General features: G+C 34.5%; 1 protein-coding gene across 1 annotated transcript in view; it reads left to right on the top strand.

Annotated features, from left to right (window-relative positions):
• Window positions 1-22,847, top strand: part of LOC134262280 (catenin alpha-2-like) — a 37,238-nt gene that overhangs the window by 599 nt on the left and 13,792 nt on the right. Inside the window, exons 2-30 of the mRNA XM_062744658.1 lie at window positions 27-170; window positions 677-832; window positions 1,081-1,203; window positions 1,291-1,470; window positions 1,669-1,803; window positions 2,206-2,352; window positions 2,706-2,779; window positions 3,210-3,366; window positions 3,774-3,885; window positions 3,973-4,182; window positions 4,458-4,655; window positions 7,903-8,088; window positions 8,465-8,812; window positions 9,111-9,276; window positions 9,377-9,509; window positions 9,758-9,868; window positions 9,971-10,139; window positions 10,613-10,844; window positions 12,219-12,393; window positions 13,007-13,109; window positions 13,591-13,791; window positions 13,978-14,106; window positions 14,533-14,710; window positions 14,808-14,901; window positions 16,124-16,258; window positions 16,619-16,719; window positions 17,001-17,103; window positions 17,416-17,430; window positions 17,996-18,082. Of these exons, the coding sequence (XP_062600642.1) occupies window positions 27-170; window positions 677-832; window positions 1,081-1,203; window positions 1,291-1,470; window positions 1,669-1,803; window positions 2,206-2,352; window positions 2,706-2,779; window positions 3,210-3,366; window positions 3,774-3,885; window positions 3,973-4,182; window positions 4,458-4,655; window positions 7,903-8,088; window positions 8,465-8,812; window positions 9,111-9,276; window positions 9,377-9,509; window positions 9,758-9,868; window positions 9,971-10,139; window positions 10,613-10,844; window positions 12,219-12,393; window positions 13,007-13,109; window positions 13,591-13,791; window positions 13,978-14,106; window positions 14,533-14,710; window positions 14,808-14,901; window positions 16,124-16,258; window positions 16,619-16,719; window positions 17,001-17,103; window positions 17,416-17,430; window positions 17,996-18,082 (4,302 nt within the window). The remainder of the gene's footprint in view (window positions 1-26; window positions 171-676; window positions 833-1,080; window positions 1,204-1,290; window positions 1,471-1,668; window positions 1,804-2,205; window positions 2,353-2,705; window positions 2,780-3,209; window positions 3,367-3,773; window positions 3,886-3,972; window positions 4,183-4,457; window positions 4,656-7,902; window positions 8,089-8,464; window positions 8,813-9,110; window positions 9,277-9,376; window positions 9,510-9,757; window positions 9,869-9,970; window positions 10,140-10,612; window positions 10,845-12,218; window positions 12,394-13,006; window positions 13,110-13,590; window positions 13,792-13,977; window positions 14,107-14,532; window positions 14,711-14,807; window positions 14,902-16,123; window positions 16,259-16,618; window positions 16,720-17,000; window positions 17,104-17,415; window positions 17,431-17,995; window positions 18,083-22,847) is intronic.

Genomic DNA, 22,847 nt, shown 5'->3' with positions numbered 1-22,847 from the left:
GTACAAATTTTTAACATTGATAACAGGTTTCCTTGTTAATTATACTGGACGAGTCAGAGAATGGTGTGGGAAAGCCAGATCTCATGGGTCCCTGTGCTCAGGCCGTTATGAAAGCTGCAGAACACCTCATTAAAATTGGAAAAGAGAGAGCAAACAACTCTCCTGACCAGGTATTCAAAGTTAAAAGCAAGTATGAAGCTTAAGCTGTGAAGCATGATGGATAAGGGGGAGTGTAATAGAAATTTTGTAAAGATTTGCTTTTGTAAAAGATAATCTTAACTTATAAGTGAATAATATGCATAATCATAATGTAATATATTAATTACTGTAGACATACATTTTTCCACGGGGTCATAATTCCTGGAATCTCAATTTCCGTTTAATCCACGGGTTGAAAATTACACGGATTTCTCAGACTATTACTATATGCCTTACATTTATAAGTATTCTTGGACAAACTTCCACAGAAAATTTGTGAGTGCGTAAATAGCGTAAATTAATACCACATGGAAAAAAGTACTTCTACAGTATGATATATACATTCAGATTATTGTTTTATTCATTTATAACATGTATGAATATGTGATGTATCATCAAGGACAATAAATTTGTCACTTAAGCATTGAAACGATATAACCATGCATCTTTTACTAATAAGTTAACCTATAAATTTTAGGATTACCAGAGACAGATGATGAGTGCTTGTGAGATTTTGGATTTAGCCAGTAGTGGTTTATACATAGCCTCCCAGAGGCTTGGGGATGATTCATCTAAAGAAATTCGTACAAAAGTCATTAGTGCAGCTAAAGATGTTTTACAAGGAACAATGAAGGTAACAATATGAAAATATTTTAATTTAAGAATGTACGTTCCTGTGTTCAGTTGGTAATTTGGGAAGTTTGAGCAATGTATGTACAAAGTATTGTAAAACTCTGGGACCTCAAATTCAAGAATCTATACACCCATATACAAAAAAATTGTACCCCCTGTACATGTAGATCGTTGTGTACTATTTAACCAAGATTTCATTATTACAAAGATCTTCATAAGTTACATGTATTTATTGTATTTCTGTTGAAGGTCTTGCTTGTGTCTGATGATGCAGAGGTCAGAAAAATTGTCAGTGCTGGTCGCTTGGTCGTTGATTGCCTCACCAGACTTAGTACAATTAGTCGCATGCCTGATTTACTGTCTAATTTCAAGGTATGAACTACCCCTTGTTCATCATATCTGCAGATATTTTATAATTACTCCAATTTTTCTAATTTCCTCTGTAATCTTGATCTACAGAGCTTCACTGATGGAACAACACTGCTGTGCTCGCTGGCCCAGAAACGTCAGATGGAATTATGTCAGAATCATCAAAGGGAGAGAATAATCACAGCTCTCAATCTACTGAAAAAATCTATTCCTTCAATGAGTGTGGCACTTCAGAGTTATATCAAGTACCCCAAAAATCAACAAGCACAGGTGAAAAATTCATGTAAAATCTGCTGCAGAAAATTTTAATTTTGGCTGTAGTGAATCAAGAATTCATTGAAAAATTTTCTTATGTCTGAGAGATAGAAATTTGAAAGTTAACAGTGTGGCTCAGAGTCATCCTGTATAACTTCCAAATACTTTTTACATTGTTTTGCTAATACATGCTATGAATACTTTGTTTTACAGATGAGTAAATCCTTTGTGATTAACCAGACTCAGTCAGCTGTGTCAGACATTATGGAGGCTGTAGAAAACAAATTCACTGACGAGGATTTCCTGGACGTAGAGGAACCAGGCTACTTTGTCACCAAGATTGACCAGGTCTGTCTAATGTTTTGTAGAGTTACCTCCCCTGTTAATTTTTATTAATGGAGTGTTTTGTCACTAGGGAATATCTTCAAGAACACAGTTTATGAATACCTGTAATGTATTAGATGAACATCTGAAAGTAGCTTGTAAAGTAGTACAGGTGTCTTAACAATAGATTTGAAGATAGTTTTAAGCTATATACAGTGTACTATGAATCCCCTAGCACTTGAGTTGGAGGGAATATAGTAACACAACTGTGTGTGTTAGTTTGTCCTGGAGCAAAATGGAAGTAACCTATTTTGCATTGGGATCCATGTTAAATGCTTCTTTGATTTCTAGATTAATGCTTTTAGTGAGAGGATGCTCCACTCTGCAGTCCCCTTGTTCAGTTTTTGCTTTACTTTTTGCCCCTAGGTGTTAGAGGCGCTGTCTGTGGAGAAGCGCGGTGATCTGGATGATGATCTGGAGACCTGGACAGAGAACCTGGTCCGCCACAGCATGCTGGTGGCTCACCTGTGTCTGGACCACTACAGGAATATCATCGTCAAGACCTGTCAAAGGGTTAGGGGATAAATGTTCAAGCTTACTAAAGGATAAGATAATTTTTATTTAAATTATTTGCATGTTATTCACATGGACAATATAAATCAGGGGTGCAAAGAATTTTTATTGCAATCAGTAAGTTTTTTTCTTGAATGTAGATATGAAAACGGTGATGTATTGATTTGAATATGAAATTGTAAATCAAATGTGATGCCTATGTAATAAATTAATGGGTATGAATGAGTGCTTTAAATAGAAAGAGTGTGTAGTTTGTACTAGTTGCATGGAGATGCTTTGCTTGAATAAATTTTATATTAGTTAAATCAGTATGTATATTTGTAGATGCTTAATAGAAATATTGATATTTCAAGGTCTTGCAGTTGAAAAGCAGAGTTCTTCAGCTTCACAATGCAATGAAAAATAATCCTGAGCTGCCTGCAATTGGGTAGGAAATTTGAAGGATCAGATGGATCAGAATTGTACTAATCTTTAATTTAAACTTAAAATACTAAAATGTTCTATTTCTTCCATAAATATAACACGTCCCATAAAGTATGATGTATGATGGAAATTTCAGATCTAAATTTTGTACAGATAATCAGTTGCAATGCAGTTAGCTACATGTATGTGTAGTAAATCTGGAAAATGTTAATGACGTATAATTAATGAGATACTTGTAAATCTTGTAAATGTACTTACATGCAGAGACATAGGGCTTGTGCTATGCTTCTGCTTTGCAGAATCGATGAAGATGCTTATTTTCAAACTTAAGAAATTACAGGCATTTCAAATTATTTCGTATGAAGCATAAAATTAGTCATAAAACCAGTTTAATAAAATCAGTGTTCCTGTTTTAGTCTGTGCTCTGTTTACAGGGAGGACTATGATGAATGCTGTGAGAACTACATTGATGAATTCTGTGAACTGGAGAAGGATGTGAACCTGGCCCTACTGAACCTGGTGGTAGACATCTTCAAAGAGACCACAGAACCCCTGGAGAGACTGGTCAAAACTGCCATGTATTCTACACAGGTCAAGCTTGTTTGATTACTGTAGATCACTAAATTTTCGGACACCTTATTTTCGTGAGATAGTTATATCTTGATTAGCGAGACAAAATTTTCACGAATTGTGGTTATTGCTCTGTATAATCTTAAGGAATACTACATGTATTATACGCAGAATTAAATTTTTGCGAGCACAATGCCTTGCGTAATTACGTGAAAATAAAGTTCTCGCGAATAAAAAGTGATTTACAGTACTGAGGCGTGGAGTTTAATTCTAGAATATATTTTAGAGACGAATCTTTGAATTTTTAAATGCTTCTAGGAGCAGAAAGTTTTAATACTGCCCCATCTTTATATTTTCAATTGATATAAATACATGTACATGTATTAAGTACATGTGCATCTGAATGCATTGAAAGATTTCTTTTCCAGGAAAAGGGATTTGAGCAGCATATGAAAGAATTGGTAACAGAATTCCAGACACATGCAGATAAAATGGGACAGATAGCCACATTTGCTGCTGCCAGCTCTACAGATGCACAGCGTATGCTTTTAGAATGAGAATAATTGTACTTTTGATGAATTATCAGAATTGAAAAAAAAAATTATTGGAATTTTTTTGTTTCATCAGGTGTTAGAACCATTCGCCGATGTGTGTGTCACCTAGAGAGACTTGACCCAGATATTGTGCCAGCAGTTGTTGCCATGGCAAAGAAATCTCAGGACAAGATGGCCGTACGACATGTCAAATTATTGATGAAAGAATGGACATTTGAACTGACATCCCTGATGCAGGTTCTGGATGAAATGACTGACCCAAGTATATTTATGCAAGTCTCAGGTACATTTTATCAAGTTTTTTTTAATATACACATAATTTGGGGGAAAATGTATTTAAATCTGAACATGTTTGTTTAGAGGAATATTTAACTAAATGCCTGATTTGCAATTTCACTGATGACAGGCAACCAATGAATGAAATTTAGAAAAAAAATCTTTAAAAAGCTCCAGTATTTTGCAAGATGTAAAAATGTTTAAGTTCTTCCTTTTACATTCATTTGATTAAATCTAACTTTTAAATTTTTCAACTTCTGAATGATCTGACATTACTTACAGAGTCTAGAATAAAGGAGGATATTTCCCTCTGCCGTGGGTTTCTGACTGAGGAAGATGACCTTGGTCTGGGGTTGGCAGTGAAGTCTCTGATTGGTCGAGCCAGAAGGGTGTGTCAGATGGCAGAAAGAATCATTAGTGGACATAAGGACCCACTGTACAGGAATGGATTGTTGGTGTTTGTCAAGCAACTGCAGAAAGGTAATATAACTTACAGTACTGTTAAATTACATATTTTACTGGAGGCAAATTTTCAAGGTTAAAGAAAAAAATCTTGATTTGTGGGGATTTGATTTCATGGTTAGAGAAGTGTTGAGAAGTAAAATTTTTCATTTTTGTGATGGTCATGAATTCATTGGCCTTTCCATACCTCTAAAAGAAGAAAAATTAACCTACATGAAATTTGATGATTGCACAGTATGCTAAAAGCAGTTTTTTGTGGCTTACGAAGCCATATAGCTCTCGGTATCTTTACGGCAAAGAGTTCACTATGTCTTTTAGTAAACATGAGCAAGATAAAATAGTTCTCGTCACTTCTTCAATTCTATTCTACTTTTGTTGTTTTGTTATGAAAATTACTCAGGAAGTTCTTAATTACATACCTTGTTATTTTTATTTAATTTTCGCAACTGAAGACAAGATAAACCAAATTAAAAAAAAACTAAATTGAATAAACTCTTGTGAGGATGCGGAAGAATTTTTTATTTCGTGTCAACAGCGACACCTTGTAGGTGTAAAAGCTGTCGGGAGTAAGTTTTCGGGCCAGATTATTATAGTTCGTAGGAATAACAGAATAAATGTATTTTACCTTACAGACTGTTTAAACAGCTGTTAAAAGGGTAATAGCAGTGTTTTCCCCAACCGTTTTTTGCATGGCGGTAATTAACGCCATGCATTCATGATCTCCCGCCAACTCAATGTTGTGATTGAAGTCAGTGTGAATCACGGCACGGGGTGTGATGCAATAGCTGTCAATTTTTATGCCCCGCCATGAATATGGCCGGGGCATATAGTGTTTGTCATGTCCGTCTTCCGTCCTTCTGTCCTTCCGTCCTTCCAACACACTTTGCGTTTAGCTCTGTTCAAAGCTAAGTTTCAAAGAAACTATCGAAGATATTTTCATCAAACTTCATATGCTGATAGATATTGATGAGAGTTATGCAACTGCAGCAACATTTTTTGACCTTGACCTTTCCTTTGACCTTGACCTCACTTTTCTTAAATTAGTGTTTAGCTTAGTTTTAATCATACCATTCAAGATGGTGTTATCAAACTGCACATGTTGATACATACTGACGAGAGCTATTCAACTGCATCACCATTTTTGACCTTGACCTTTCCTTTGACCTTGACCTCACTTATCTTTAATTAGTGTTTCATTTAGTTTTAAAGATACCATTCAAGATATTTTTATCAAACTTCATATGTTGATAGATATTGATGAGAGCTATGCAGCTGCATCAACACTTTTGACATTAACCTTTCGTTTGACCTTGACTTCACTTTTCCTAAATGAGTGTCAAACTTCATATGCTGATACATACTGATGTAAGCAATTCAACTGCATCAACAACTTTTGACTTTGACTTTTTATTTGACCTTGACCTCACTTTAATCAAATTGTGTTTAAGTCAGTTTTGATTAAAGGCATCATTTCTAGATATTTTTATCAAACTTCATATGTTGATACATATTGATGAGAGATATGCAACTGCATCAACATTTTTGACCTTGACCTTTCCTTTGACCTCACTTTTCCTAAATCAGTGTCAAACTTCATATGCTGATACATACTGATGTAAGCAATTCAACTGCATCAACAATTTTGACCTTGACCTTTTATTTGACCTTGACCTCACTTTAATCAAAGTGTGTTTAAGTCAGTTTTAATGAAAGACATCATTTCTATATATTTTTATCAAACTTCATATGTTGAGACATAATAATGAGAGATATGCAAATGCATCAACATTTTTACCTTGACTTTTCCTTTGACATTGACCTCACTTTTCCTAAATTAGTGTCAAACGTCATAAGCTGATAGATATTGAGGTTGGCATTTCAAATGTATCGTCATTTTTTACCTTGAACTTTCATTTGACCTTGACCTCACTTTTATCCATTTGTGTTTCAGTCAGTTTTAGAAACCATTTATAATATTTTTTCAACTTCAAATGCTGATACTTACTGATGAGAGCTTTTCAACTGAATCAAAAGTTTTTGACCTTGGCATTTCCTTTGACCTTGACCTCACTTTAATGAAATTAGTGTCAAATTTCATATGCTGATACATACTAATGTAAGCAATTCAACTGCATCACTATTCAAGATTTTCTGATCAAATTTTATACAGGTACAAATTTTCATGTTGCTTTACTAATATACCCTTGGCGGGGCATTCATGTCCTATGGACAGATTTTTAGTTTGTTTATTGCAATTAACTGGTATGCTTCTTAGTATCAAGCTTGTAGTTGATAAAAATTATTAATAACCTTAAAAATGTAATTAATGGCTGTCAGATAGTACACACGGTACAGCAATACACAGTTTGTTTATACATATGTGAGTTTTTCCAACATTCACAGGTCGTTCTATAATTAGCATTGAATCTCAGACATAAAAAATGATTCATTATTTAAACATAATATTCAAGACATTTTTTTTACATCAATACACTGAAAATGAAACGACGTTATTAATGTTTAGCGTATTTATTTTATGAGCTATGGGAAAGCACTGGTAGTTCAAACGCATGTGCTTTTAATACACAGTGAGCTATATATTCAGAAGCAGGAAAAATTAGATCCCAAGTTGTCACAATGTTTACATGTTAGCATTACATTGGTGCTACATAATGAGAACAAAAAGTTTCAAGATGACTGCAAAAGTATAGACATAAAAAAGTTAAGGGTGGGTCATTAGGGGCGTATTTGTAGAAAGCAAAAATAACACAATACATAAAACTGTAAAAAGACAGTGGCTGTATAGAAAATTTTAATAGAACAATATTTTTGTGATTAGATCTCTTTATTTAAAAAAACCTCTACTGTTAAATAATTTTAAGTAAAAATTGACAATTTGTTCAAAATGTTTTTAGCATTTATTTTTTTTTAAAGAATTTATAAGTGAATTTGTATTTTTCATTGAAATATGAATTTAGATACAATTAACTCAACTAAGACACGCCGCAGGCCGTCAGTTCAGCGAAACTCCCCCCTTGCATTAAGAAATTGCTGGGGGGAAACACTGGTAATATTCCAGTATACTACATTCCCTTTACACTTTGCATCCATGTCAAGCACGTAAGCCATTATGGCCCTTCAGGCCTTTGATGTTTAGTTTGTAAAAAGTACAGATTCAAGATAAGTTCAAGATAACAAGGTTTAACTGTAGTGTGATATTGATCTATGTTTTAAGAAATATAAATGTTCAAATTCTTTTGTACAGCTGTGACTGGTTTGAGGGCTGCTAACACTAACCTTGTTGCAGAGAGACAGAACAGAGCCTTTATAGAAACATTTCAAAAGCGACTTGAACAGGTGCTTGACCGGGTAAAACAGGTCATGGCCGGTTTGTCTGAGGACAGCCATCCAGATATCCTCAGTCCTCAGAGGAAAAACCTAAGGCAAACAGGTTAATCAATAAGATATTTTTGTAAGAAAAAATAAGTTTTAAACTTCTTTATTCCTTTACAAAAAGAAGGATATCAAGCCATTGTATTTTCCCAGATTGTTTTCTGAAATGTTTAAGAGAGTCATCTACAGACTCATCTATGTAGTGATTTTTTAAATATTACTGTATACAGAGTTCTTTTCGCTCAGTTTTCGCCCAAGATATTATACCGTATTCTTTAAATTTGTCCTGTTTTAAATTTGCCCAAATAAGGGTTGGGCGAAAGGGGCGTAAATAAAACGGGGGCAAAATTTTCCCTTTATACTATATACAGTATTTGCAGCAAATAAACCTATAATTTAGTAAATGTTAACTTAGATTTTCATTATTTTTTCAGCTATGTCACATTCAAATATTTACAAAAAGTCTTCTAAATCAAGTCTCCAGTCCTCAAAAACAAGTTTACTAGAACAATCATCTGCAAGTCTTAGACAGGATAAGTCATCCAGAACAAGTCTTCATGATAAGTCATCCGGAACAAGTCTACATGACAAGTCATCTGCAACGAGTCTTGGGTTACCGTCCTTCCACATGTCTTCCACTGACTACACCGATGTCTTCCAGGAGCATACAGAGGAGAGACCGTTCCAGAAATCCACATCTTCCATCCAACAGTCTAGTCCTACAAAATCTACCTCAGCTTATAGAAACAGCGATATACTGCATACCTCTCAGGGACAAGAGGGTAAGTCAAGTAGATCTGCCTTAGTTTACCTACATATGTACAATGTATTAGAAATATATTAAACATGTATTGTTTTCAACAAACATTTATATTCCCTTATGGATTGCTGGATTCTTTATTGTGTTCGATAACTCAAAAAAAAAATCAAAAAGGCTGTATATTTAATTAAAATAATTTTTGTTGTGCTTCAAAAAGTTTTAAAAATAAAAAAGATTGCATATGTCATTAATTGCCTCAGGTTGTGATATACATTTACTTAAATAAATTTTGATTTAGTAAATTCAATTTCCTTTCAAAGCTCTACACTGCCTTGCCAAGAATGTGTCTGAAAGTCTGATAGCAGCTATTCAGGAACTCAACAAACACAGAACAAACATTTTATGTGGAGAGCTGTTAGCCTGGACAAACCATGTGGTGGATATGGCCAAAAACATTGTCCCTTACTGCACTGGCACCAAGCAGAAGTAAATTTTAACATCAGTCAGCATATGGTGAAAAAAATACTATAGTGAGCTTAAACTGAAAGGATATTTTATAAAGTGATTTCTATGTGTTCTCTTGTAGAAGCATTAAGACCCTGTGTCATGAGACAGACAGTTTAGCCTCTGAGATTGTTGATCAGACAAAGTTGGCTATTGCGGGGGACACAGAAGAAGTCAGGGGGGTGTCTGACCATTGTCTGCAGTGGAGGACCAAGGTGTGTTTCCTGTAGAAAAAATTGGGGTCACAGTAACTAACATTATAATGATGTGCTACATACATGTATTAATTATCAAGTCAGTTTGAGTCTGGTGAAAATATTTCCAGAGTGGCTTGGTCTTCATGGATATTTCCTGACTTAAACACTATCACTAAAATACTGTGTTCCATGATTTGTGTCATAACCAGTCACTTTTGAAAAAAATTAAGCGAGTTATCACAAAATTGTGTATTACCATTTTACAGGTGGAGAAACTGCGAGTGTGTGTGGATGCCACAGTGGACACATATAAGGTGGTTCCTGATGCATTGATAGAGGCGCTGGATCAGCAAAACAAAATTCTGGCAAAAGAAGAGGTAACAACATTTACACACATGAAACACATGTAATCCCTTGAACAAGTTTCAGAGAATTTCTATTATGAAAATTGAATTCCATCTTAATTTAATTTCAAACAGTTGGAGTGCCTTTGTACCCACTATCACTGTGTCAATGACATCGTGAGGATGGTGGAGGGGTTGGAGGTGACTGATAAAGCCCCCCTGACACACTGTCAGGAACTGACCGAAGAGTTAGAGAATATCACTGTCACTATCACCACTACTGTAGAAATGAGCTCCAAGTCATGTAAGTTCTGACTGTACTGCTGAGGTGAAATTCATTTATTTTCAATGTGAAATGTGTGTTACATTAAAATAAAAATAAAGACTTATTCACCTGATCCCACCTCTGATGTTTTAAAGGTCTGTGTTTGCTCTGCTTTTGATTTGGAGAGTCTACTGAATGAACTTTTAAGCTTGAATTCTGTTTGTTTTTTACATATAATTCCATGTAATGTTTTTCATAAATGTTTTTTTTTTGTTTGAAAAATTTTCTTTTGTTTATAGCCAGTTTTGTTTTATATTCATCTAATCCTCCCTAAAAGGTTCAGTGGATAGATACTATAATTATTTTAAGAAGACAAACAGGAATTATTTTTCTAATTACTAGTAAAGGTAAAATTCTGAGAATGTACAGAAATTCTAAATACGTATAAACCAATGATCTATATATACATGAACTTGTATAAAAAGTCAAGAAATATATTGTTGTTTCACCAGTAACAGAAGAAGAACTAAGTCAGCTGGACCAGTTAGGTAGGGAGTGGGCTGTGATGATGTTTTGTCTACTCTCTGATCTGGACAGTGTAGCGGAGGGCATCAGTGAGCTAGGAAAGGAAAGGAGGGTGTGGTTTACACAGGATATGACATCAGTAGAGCAAGATGACATCATAAAACATGTGGAATGTGAAAATAAAAGGTTGAGGGAGATACTTCATGGAGCATGTATTGGGTAAATAATAAAATGATACATTGAATTTATTGCTGATAGTGATGCATGTATATTTAGCTTGAGGAGATGTATTGAGGGATTTTTAGCTCACCTGAGCCGAAGACTCAAGTGAGCTTTTCTGATCAAAATTTGTCCGTTGTCTGTTGTTGTGGTGAACTTTTCACATTTTCATCTTCTTCTCAAGAACCACTGTGCCAATTTCAACCAAACTTGCTACAAAGTATCCTTGGGTAAAGGGGATTCAAGTTTGTTCAAAAGAGGGCCACAAGGGGAGATAATTATGAATTAGAGAAAAATTAATGGCATTTTTAAAAAATCTTCTTCTCAAGAACCACTGGGCCAGGAAAGATGAAACTCATGTGGAATCATCCTCAGAGTGTAGTTTGTTCAAATCATGACCCCCAGGGCTAGGGTTGGGCCAAAATGGCCGACCAAAGTTTTACATAGGAATATATAGGAAAAATCTTTAAAAATCTTCTTCTCAAGAACCACTGGGCCAGGAAAGATGAAAATCATGTGGAATCATCCTCAGGTAGTGTAGCTGGGTTTGTTCAAATCATGACCCCCGGGGCTATATTCAGCCAAAATGACCAACCAAAGTTTTACATAGGAATATATAGGAAAAATCTTTAAAAATCTTTTTTCTCAAGAACCACTGGGCCAGGAAAGATGAAACTCATGTGGAATCATCCTCAGGTAGAAAATTAAGTTTGTTCAAATAATAGTGGGGCCAAAATGGCCGTTTTACATAGGAATATATAGGAAAAATCTTTAAAAATCTTCTTCTCAAGAACCACTGGGCCAGGAAAGATGAAAATCATGTGGAATCATCCTCAGGTAGTGTAGATTCAAGTTTTTTCAAATCATGACCCCCGGGGCTAGGGTGGAGCCAAAATGACCAACCAAAGTTTTACATAGGAATATATAGGAAAAATCTTTAAAAATCTTTTTTCTCAAGAACCACTGGGCCAGGAAAGATGAAACTCATGTGGAATCATCCTCAGGTAGTGTAGATTCAAGTTTGTTCAAATCAGGACCCTAGGATGGGGCCAAAATGGCTGACCAAAGTTTTACATAGGGATATACATGTATAGGGAAACCTTTTAAAATCTTCTTTTCAAGTACTTCGAAGCCATGATGAGTGATATTTTTCTATTTAAATGGAATCATCCTCAGGTAAAGTAGATTCTAGTTTGTTCAAATCATGACCCCCTTGGGGAATAAAATCCAAGCCCCCCCCTTCCTCAGTAAACTTTCAGTTCTGATCTGATATGTGCTTTTTCCTAGCCGGTGTGCTCAGGTGAGCGCTGTGGCCCCTGGGTCTCTTGTTTATTCTATCATAAATTTATATTTGTACATTTGTTTACCAATCAGGAATGAGACCAGAGCAAAAGAGGCACAGGATTTATGTCAGCGCATGAGTGAACTCTTAGATAATTTGAAGTCGGAGCAGACTCAGAGAGTTACAAGTTCACAGCGAGCCTTTGTTGTGTCCAAGTCTTATGTTCCCCTCCGAGTCAGAATAGCTAGCATGTGCTGGGTTGTTAAGGTATGTTATATTCAGTCAGAAGGGATGCTTAGGATTGATGGAATATGATTTGAATAATGATTATTGTTATTATCCATATCTCAAAGTGAATTTTTTTTGATTCAGTTTTTATTGAAATTGTCATTGCATGAAAGTCCTGTGTGATCTTCGAAAATTTTAGATACATATATATTATTATAACAAATCATCCAGGGTCGTATACGTCTTGTTGACAGGCGCGGATCATCAGCTATAACGAGACGTAAAGCGTCGAGCTTTATGATCCGCGCCTGTCAACGTGATACGACCCTTCGATAAATTTTATAATGATAAATTTATTTATCATATAGGCCCTCATACTAGCAAAATATAGCAAAAGAAAACTTTAGAGATCAATTGTATAACTTTTATCCATAAAACAAAGTTTAATAACAAGGGACTTTTTAACGCGCAAGAAAAATAACGTCATGTTTTTGCGTACCACGTCATCAGTTTCAGAGAGTGGTGATATGGATTCAGAAAACCACAGTGTGGTGATCCGGAAAGTCAGATCACGACATCATGTGATAGCATAAAATCAACAGTAAAATTGAGTGATACGCATTAGGTATATGATAAATGTAATTATTTTCAGGCTGTGCATTGTATGGACCTGATACATGCTCAGGTCTCCCTTTATTGTAAGCCAATCCATGCACTTACAGACCTTGGTGTCAAGGCCAAAACCACTACTGAAGGTATATATTTTGGCTTAAGTAGAGTAAATTGCAAACAAACTTCTCAATTTTGTCTTTTAAATAAATTTTTATAGATTTCTAGAATATAAAGAAGAAAGGAAATTGCACATTGTTTACTACAGTAATCCCTCTCTACAATAAGCATAAAAATGATGCTTATCCTAACAGTACATGAACTGTAAACAAATCCTCTTGCAGAGTAATTAAGCTTTCAGAGATTTACTAAGAGGATTAAATAAAAAGAAATCAATTTACATGTACAGAAGATTTAAATCTTTCTCTAAAGAAAATAAAGCTGTCCATATCCTTGCAGTACATGTACTTTAAGCAAACTTACTTGCAGTGTGATTAATCTGTCGGAGATACACTAACCGAGAAAAAAAAAACAAAACAATGAAAGTTATTCCATAGGAAAGAGAAATATAATTTATTCAACATGAAGATGAAATCCAATTAAAATGTTCTAATTACATTTAATTAGGAAAGCAGAAAATGGCCTACATTTCTGAACTTCAGTTAGAGATCAGCCGATTCAGTGAGAAGTTGGTGAAGTTGAGACAGAGAGTACAGAATAGTATCCAGTTGTCCACCAATCTGGAGAAACGAGCAGCTGTCCGGAGGTCCCTGGATCAGGTCACCGAATCCTCACCCGGACTGATTCGGGTCATCAAGGCCTTAACAGGTCAAGGTCAAATATGTAGCTTATTGGGTCAGGGAAAATGTCTGACTTTATTACAGGGAAAGACATTATTTTTGCATGGCTTATAAATACCAATATTTTATTCATGTGTTGTAGGAGTGAAAAGTATGAAGTTGTGATTATGTATATAGCACAATTCACATGTAATGATGTGGTTTATTTTCTCAGATGAAAATTGCACCATAACAGAATCAATGAATGAAGTGGATAAACAGAAACTTTTATGGACCTCACAGATAAAAGGGTTAATGGTCCACCTTAGACAAATGACAGACATCAAACCCACATTGGTGTCTGGTAAGTTAATGCTGATAAGTAAGGTTTTCTGCTGTGAACCAGCTTTATCTTGCATTTCATTAAATTTCTGATTGCTCCTTGTATATGTTCGTCTTTTTGCAGGTGATTAAGAACTAACAAGAATGAAGATTTTGATTGTAAAAACTCTGAGCCCCATTTTACAAAAGAACGTACAATTAAGATCAAAATATTACATTTTGTATTTTTTAAATAACTTTCATTTTATGCATTACTTTGAGAATAGTTTTAATCTTTTTAAAAAAATTTTATGCAAACAAATTTTACCAGAATCATTAATTTTGTAAGATTTTACAATCAACTTAATGTTTTTAGTCTAAGTTGTCAGATCTTTTGTAAAATGGGTCCCTGAATCCAAGGTGCATTTTTCGTTAGTAATTTCTTTTTATTCCACTTTAAATAATGTAGAACTTCACAACCTGTTGGGTGTTATGGATGTGTCTGAAGCAGTGACAGAAGGCAAGGAGACGGAGAGCTTAGCAGGAAATTATCGCCCCTCGGGATCTCTAGAAAACCCCAAGTCCAGATCTCAAACCCAGCCCCCTAAACTTCAGTCAGTGCATGAGGAACTTCTGCAAGTGACAAGGTATGCCATGAGCAAAATCTGATACCAGTTGGATGAAAATTAGGTATACATGCTGCATAATTGTGTTTAGTATTTAATGGTCTGATTAATTTTACAGGGAAAGAGACTTGGAAGCTAATGTTGGAACTTTTAACAGAGACCGAAAGAAAGGCAACTCAAAGTCCCCTTACAAGTCTTCAGCATCAATTCTGGTACATGTCTACATTTATGAAATAATCAGTGTTTTTTTTTCTGTAAAAAGGATTTGTTTATATGTTTTTAGCTCACCTGAGCCGAAGGCTCAAGTGAGCTTTTCTGATCACATTTTGTCTGTCGTCTGTCCGTCCGTCTGTAAACTTTTCACATTTTCGACTTCTTCTCAAGAACCAATGGGCCAATTTTAAGCAAACTTGGTACAAAGCATCCTTGGGTAAAGGGGAGTTCAAATTGTTAAAATGAAGGGCCAAGTCCCCTTACAAGGGGAGATAATCAAGAAAAGACAAAAATAGGGTGGGGTCACTAAAAAAATCTTCTTCTCAAGAACCACTGGGCCAAGAAAGCTGAAATTTATGTGGAAGCATCCTTGGGTAGTGTAGATATTAAATTGTTAAAATCATGACCCCCGGGGGTAGGGCGGGGCCACAATAGGGAATCCAAGTTTTACATAGAAATATATAGAACAAATCTTTAAAAATCTTCTCAAGAACCACTGGGCCAGGAAAGCTGAAACTTACGTGGAAGCATCCTTGGGTAGTGTAGATATTAATTTGTTCAAATCATGACCCCCGGGGGTAGGGTGGGGCCACAATAGGGAATCCAAATTTTACATAGAAATAATATATAGAACAAATCTTTAAAAATCTTCTTCTCAAGAACCACTGGGCCAGGAAAGCTGAAACTTATATGGAAGCATCCTTGGGTAGTGTAGATATTAAATTGTTAAAAGCATGACCCCTGGGGGTAGGGCAGGGCCACAATAGAGAATCCAAGCTTTACATAGAAATATATAGAACAAATCTTTAAAAATCTTCTTCTCAAGAACCACTGGGCCAGGAAAGCTGAAACTTATGTGTAAGCATCCTTGGGTAGTGTAGATATTAAATTATTAAAATCATGACCCCTGGGGGTAGGGCGGGGCCACAATGGGGAATCCAAGTTTTACATAGAAATATATAGAACAAATCTTTAAAAATAATCTTCTCAAGAACCACTTGGCCAGGAAAGCTGAAACTTATATGGAAGCATCCTGGGGTAGTGTAGATTCTAAAGTTTTAAAATCATAAAAGGGAAGGGGGTAGTGGTGCATGATAGGTATAGCAAGAGGGGGAATCTGGTAAAGAACTGCATCACCCATGTTACTCAGGTGAGTGATGTGGCCCATGGGCCTCTTGTTTTTCAATCTAAATTAATAACTTTTTCAAACAATTCTCTTAGAATGCAGCTAAATATCTCCAAAAAGAGGCTGATAAGTGGGAAGATGAAAACAACCCGATTGTTCAAGTCGCCAAGGAGATGTCACTACAGATGCAGCAGATGGCAGATTACTGTAAGGGGGATGGACCAGTCGGTGTAAGTTTTCTACTTGTATGCTTAAAAAGTATAGGTTTGTGGGCTGGATAACTTTTTTCCCCTGATTTATCCTTGAATTACAGTATCTGAATTTTAGTATGGCTGCAGTGTGTATATACATGTAGTACAGTGTAGCTATTTATACATGTCAACTGTACATGAAATCCATAGTATATCCAATAGCCCATTTTACATGTGAAATCATGCTCACAAACTGTTGGTTAATTTCAGTTTCATCATATAAAAGCAAGGAATTTTTTACTGCAGCTTAAAAATTTTTAACCCCCAATTTTTTATGCAGTTCATAGCTTTTCCACTGTAAATCAAGGCTTTATATTGTACATGTATTATTTATTGTAGAATCATCAGGATGTTGTTAAGGTTGCTCTGGCAGTCGCTGAAAATGGCAAGAAAATGAAACAATTTACAGATGTGCTCGCTAGTCACTGTGTTGATCAGAGGTAATGAAAATCCAGTAAAAACATAACAACTCTCTTATGCATTTCTTTATGGTGTTTACTTTTTGCATTATATAAGATTCTGCACCATCCTTTCTTCAATTCTATCATGTTCATTCATTGGCTGAATGAAGACTGAATACTATGGATATCTCAAAGTTAGTCGAAGTCCCATTTTCTTGTGTAATTCAACCTCAGTATCTAGCATGCCCCTGATATCTTGAAGTTTATGTTTTATCCCATTTAGTTGAAGAAATATAAGTTTGACTGAATTTTGATTGCAGGTGTGGCAAGGATTTACAGTACTATGCAGATCAGATCCCATCTCTAAGTAAACAGCTGACAATTTTAGCCAATGTCCAGATGAGCTCACAGGATGACAACAGAGTAGGTTTTATAGTATATCTATTAGATTTAACATTTCTGGAAATGTGTACTCAGATATCTCTTTATACATCTGATGTATTCTGAGTGGTATGAAAAGTAATCTCAGTAATCTCTATTTTTAGAACTTATTAAAGTATATAATAGTAAGGCCTAAAATATACATGTAGAAGTTTTACTGTGAATTACTACCACATTTTCAAATACAGGTAGTAATTTAGTATCCATGTTTGAAATTTTTATAAAAAAAACAACTCTTATCAGTATGTGTATACTTTATTGTTTTGTATTTGTGACTGACCACTGTATTTTCAGCTGAGTCCAGATGAGGTAGAACTGTGTGTTTGTGTGTGGCACATATTTCCACTGTCATTATCTAGATCTCTATAATTAATATAAAGTGAAGCTGCACAATCACATTCTTGGCTCACTTTATACTTGAAAAAATTATTTCATTTTTTGAATGTTTGTGCCAATTGCCAGTGTAGAAGATGCTATTTTACTTTCATATTGTTTAAACCTATAATGATATCATTAAGCTAAGTTTCCAGAAAACAAGATTTTGGAATATGGTGGCTTTACTTCATTGTATAAGTCATGTAGCATTCATGAGACTGACTTTCTAGCATCATGAGGTTTTGGCATTATGCTCTATTCCTGAGTGTTTTTATTTTTTCTGTGAATTCTTTTTGCACTGTAATAATTTATTTCAATATAAAGCACATTATCTTTAACAATCAAAGTCTTTCAAATGGAAAAGAATTTCACAATATACATGTATATGAATGAATTAAAATTGTGTTACATGAGAAATATGAACTTGTATTCAGTTTAAATAATATTTTGTATGCAATATGATAAATATAACCCCATTTTTGTTTTAATTTGACTTTAGGCTGACAGAATACTGGTACAGAATGCCCACAATCTTATGACAGCTGTAATGCATGCCATGACGGCCGCCGAATCTGTCTGTGTGAAGGTAGAACATTTCCTTATCTTTTCTTAATATATGCACTAGAAATGCTGCATACATGTATTACATGTTAACCTACTGCAATGAAAAAGGGGGAGATTCAGACCCCAAAAGAGGTAGCATTGCGCACATTTCAAGACATTTGGACATTAAAATTTAAATAAACAAGCACACAAACAATCATCAGTCACACATTGTTTTAAAATAAAATAAAATTTTATCGATAAGGGAAGTTCCAAACATTTGCTCATTGAAGAATTCCATGGGAGTTTATGAATACAGGTAGTTCTTAAAAAAAATCAGGTAAATGACCAGTGCTTTGAAAAAAGATTGACTTTATATCGAATATTAATAGACTGAGATAAAGTAAATGAAAACATTACTTGTATATACTTTCCAACTCAAAATAAACATTACTGCTTTATGTTTATGTTTTCTTCAATGTCTTTTAATCAATAGCCATTCTCTGTAACCACTTAAACTTCGTTGCCACGCATGGTCACCGATTTTGATGAAACTTCACCCATGCTTAGTACTTGACACCAGAAACAAATACCAAACAAAATTTCGTTGCTATGTGTCCCGGTTGCTATGGCAACAGCCGGAAAAGTTTGAAAAATCGAGATTTTCAGCCACTTTAAATCTTGACTGTGGCTTAATAAAAACTAGAAAAAGCAAACAAACCATTCTCTCAAAAACATGACACCTTGATGTCACTTATACTGTAAAGAAACTGTTTAGATTATATCTCTAAGTAAGTGGTAACCAAGGGTACTTTTGGAATACATTTAAAATGCTGAAATATGCTGAAAAACACTCCGTATTCACTAATGGTAGGTGTTACATGCTCAAACTCAATCAACGACTTAAGAAAAACAATGAAAATGTTTGACCTTAAGTATATAAGTATAAGCAATATTATTCTATAAATAACTTTTATGATTGCCATGGTAACACAGCGTAACCATGCAAAACCAGTAACTAAGATTGGGTTAATCCTACTGTCCTGAGGAAAAACATGAAAATTCAAGACTGGTAAATATGCATCCTTAGGACCTTGCAACACCAAAACCATAAGAAAAAGTGGGTATAATTGCTACTTTGCAGTGTTACCATGGAAACAAAGTACCAGTGCTTAAAAGTGAATTATTTTTCGCTGCATTAAGAATTAAATTGCCATTTAATCAAGAAACAAATTAAAGGACTCAGCTTTAATAGTACTTATGTGTTAGAACTGAAGTTGAATATCATATATTGATAAAATTTGATGAATAAAACAGCACTGTTGCTATGGTTACCAAGAAGGGAAAATGTTCGATTTTGTGAACTTTATATCAATATTAAACCCTGTTTGCCAACTTCTTGCATCCACTTAGAGATCGGATGATAGTCAAAATTAAAAGTCAAGTTAGCTGTTAATAAATATCAGTCATAAAAGTTTTGGGAATCTACATTTAAGGGTACGTATCCAAGGAAAGAAAATATTTTTCAGGTTTTTAAGTAGTGTTGGCAACGAGTACCCGGTTAACCGGTTAACCGTCGAACGTTGCGAGTATCGGTTAGTAAAACTGCTATTCGGTTACTCGGATAAAATAAATTCTACATAGTAATATGAATGTTTTATAATTTATAAATGTATACGAACTTCCAAATTCCCTAATTTTAGGTTCCGTTAGACTTGATATAGTTCATGGTTGTAGTGAATCAAATTGTTTTGATTAGTTTTCACACTTTATATAATTGATAGCTTTGATTGCTTGGGGTATACATATTTTGAAGGCCTGAGTTATAATTACCGCATTTGATAATTTAACGAGATGCCGCCGCAGACACAATAAGCTTGGAGTTGTAACAAAAGAACAGCTGATTCAAAATCTGTTAAATCACCTGAGCTTAAATTATTCTGAAACCAGCGATTTACTGGACACACCACATATTAACTATTAATTATGGAGTATGTAAATAATTATTCTCCTTGATTGCTTCATATTTCGGGGGGTGAAAAAGAAAGTGTAAACTGGTGATTGACGATGACGTATTTATTTGTCTTTGTGTGGGAATTCCCTATTAATTTTCATTATTTTAAAATCGTAAATCTTTGACGATATCGTATGTGTGTATTGGAAATATAATGTCTCTATACATTATATTTCTGCATTACTACTACCGATAAGTATAAAATAAGATAAATAATAGTTATTGATACTTTTACCAAAAATCATCCGAGTAACCGGGTACTTGATCGGAAGATGAAGCGAGTAACCGGTTACTAAAAATCGTCCGATTTGCCAACACTATTTTTAAGCATATATTTTCTGCTTATTTCCATAGCAACGCTCTATTTAAAGAATCTAATCTGAATTTTTTCAAGTGGGAAAACTTGGAGCACACCGACATCTTATAAAATTGATCATTAGTTATGAGGAAATGTGCTTTTTTTAAAGATAGGATCAGATTTAATTATACAGAGTGTTACTTTGAAGGCTCTCTGTGGTATAAAAACCTTGGCAACCATTGCCAACCAAAATGAAATATCATATTTTCTTCTTGGTATATGTTTCAAGGCTCTTTTTTCTTTTATTTGGTAACATTTCATCCTATAATTGCCTTTTATTTTTACGTGTATGACTTTATAAAATTCAATGAATATTTTTTTTTACTTTTGAATACTTTGTTACCATAGTAACGTATGTAATAGCTGATTTACCAAACATGTTTATCATGCATTTGAGACATCTGACCTTCAACTTTTGGAAACAGTCATTGCCAATTGTTTGCTTTGCCACAAATGTTAATTATGGTGCTCTAAGCATATTTAAAAATGCCATTTTTCGAAATTTAAGACATGTTGCCATGGTAACTATAAAACATATAAAATTCAATGAATATTTTTTTTTACTTTTGAATACTTTGTTACCATCGTAACGTATGTAATAGCTGCTTGTTGAAAACAAAATATTTACACCTTTAAATGATATACTTCCACTTAATGTCCATTAAACATATTTTCATATGAGTTTTACATGTAATAATAATTATGAGGGCCGACTGGTGTTGCTATTGTGTAATAATTCACGCATCGTAGTAAAATGAATTATATTTAAATTTAACAAAATTAATAAATTACAGGTTGAAAATAGTAATGATTACAATTTTATATTAACTCATTTTTAAAACGATTTTTTAATTGATAGGTAGCTTGACGTCGTAAATTTTATGTTATGATTAACTGAAGCTCTTAAAGGGGTCATAAAAATGTTGTATAAGAAAAAGTATTTAATATAAGCTTTTGAAATTTAAAACATAGAAATTTGAGATACTACATGTATCAATCATTCTTATATTTTTTTGTATAAATCATTTGTATCTGTCGTATTTTGTAGTACTCCATAACAACTGGGAAATTTAATTAATTTTGACATTTTGAGACACCGCAGGGTTCTCCACAAGGGGATTTACCATGGCGGTCCGCCATGGTTAAATTTATGTGCGCCATGGTTAAACGAGCTGCGCCATGGTTAAAATCGGCAGCCTCCATGGTTAAATTTTATTGCATTTCAGTCCTGACACCTAATTTTTTAATGACTTGAGTAGTTAATTGTGTTTATACTCTGACTGTCGTGCACCTCGCATGCCTCGAAGGAAAGCGGACTGCGCTAAACAAACACGTTGTTATTATGTTAACAACGGCTTATCAGCGACTTTGCTGTGAAGTGTGACAATCAATGGAGAGTCAATCAGATGATCAATATATTGAGAGTTAATTATCCTGTACACATGTAAATAATTTTGGGGAACTTCAACATGTTCACTACATGATTAGATGTATAACCGGTTTATAAAAGATTATAATACCGGTACGGTATTACGCGGTATTACGAGCACAATAATCGTCATGCTTGCGATTCAAGTTCCTGTGCCAGAAAAAAATACACTAAAAAAATTTCATATTCCTCTGTATTTAATCAATTTCCCATGCTCTGTTTTTTAAGCTTGAACTTTATTATCTTTTTGATAAAATGTGCATAGGGCCCGCGTCTCAATCGCCGTCTTAGTTTTAGAGTTACTTCCCGTTGTTATGATACGTCGCGTGGCGCTATTTTTAGCTCTGGGCACGTGGAGAAGTAAACAAAACTCTGGTCCAAATGTTCTTTTGAGTGCTAACTTAAACAAGAATAGATATGGGTTACCCCATATCCAAAGATATTCGACTTTTAGATTTAATATGTTTAACAGTGTTTATAATGACTTTAATAAAAAAAAAAACTGCAATGTCTAATTATGGAACTGGTGTAAATTTCGTGAGTCCGTAGCATTACGGTCACCCAGTCTCCTAACAAACAGTACACATACCTGTGTCCGCAAGACCAACATTAGCCTTGGTCTACACACGTGCGATGGAGCAGTCAAACGCATCCGGCGAGCTCGGAGAAACACGTTTTGTTTTGCCGAGAAGTTACGATGGCAGACAAAACTTTTCTTAATTAGATCATATGAATACGAATTCTGATTAATAAAAATTATACAATCCCTGTTGAACTATAGTTTGTTCTATCATTTGCATCTGCAACAACTTGTGTTTAAAATGGCCGGGTTAGGAAAATCAGGACCGGGTCGGAAAATTCTAAAATGAAAACGTTTTTGTTTTGAAAATTACTGAAATTACTAATGTAATCGTCGCAGAAATTACTTACATAATTCAAGTTCTTTATAAAATGGTATGCTGACTTCAACACGAACCCGAATCTCCGACCCAGTTCTCGTTTTGCTA

Source organism: Saccostrea cucullata, unplaced genomic scaffold, assembly GCF_032062105.1.
Source record: "Saccostrea cucullata isolate Sc308-1 unplaced genomic scaffold, CSIRO_AGI_Scuc_v1 ctg1506, whole genome shotgun sequence".
NCBI classification, from domain to species: domain Eukaryota; kingdom Metazoa; phylum Mollusca; class Bivalvia; order Ostreida; family Ostreidae; genus Saccostrea; species Saccostrea cuccullata.
The sequence above is the reverse complement of the archived record's forward strand: the minus strand, read 5'-3'. Positions and strand labels throughout refer to the sequence as shown.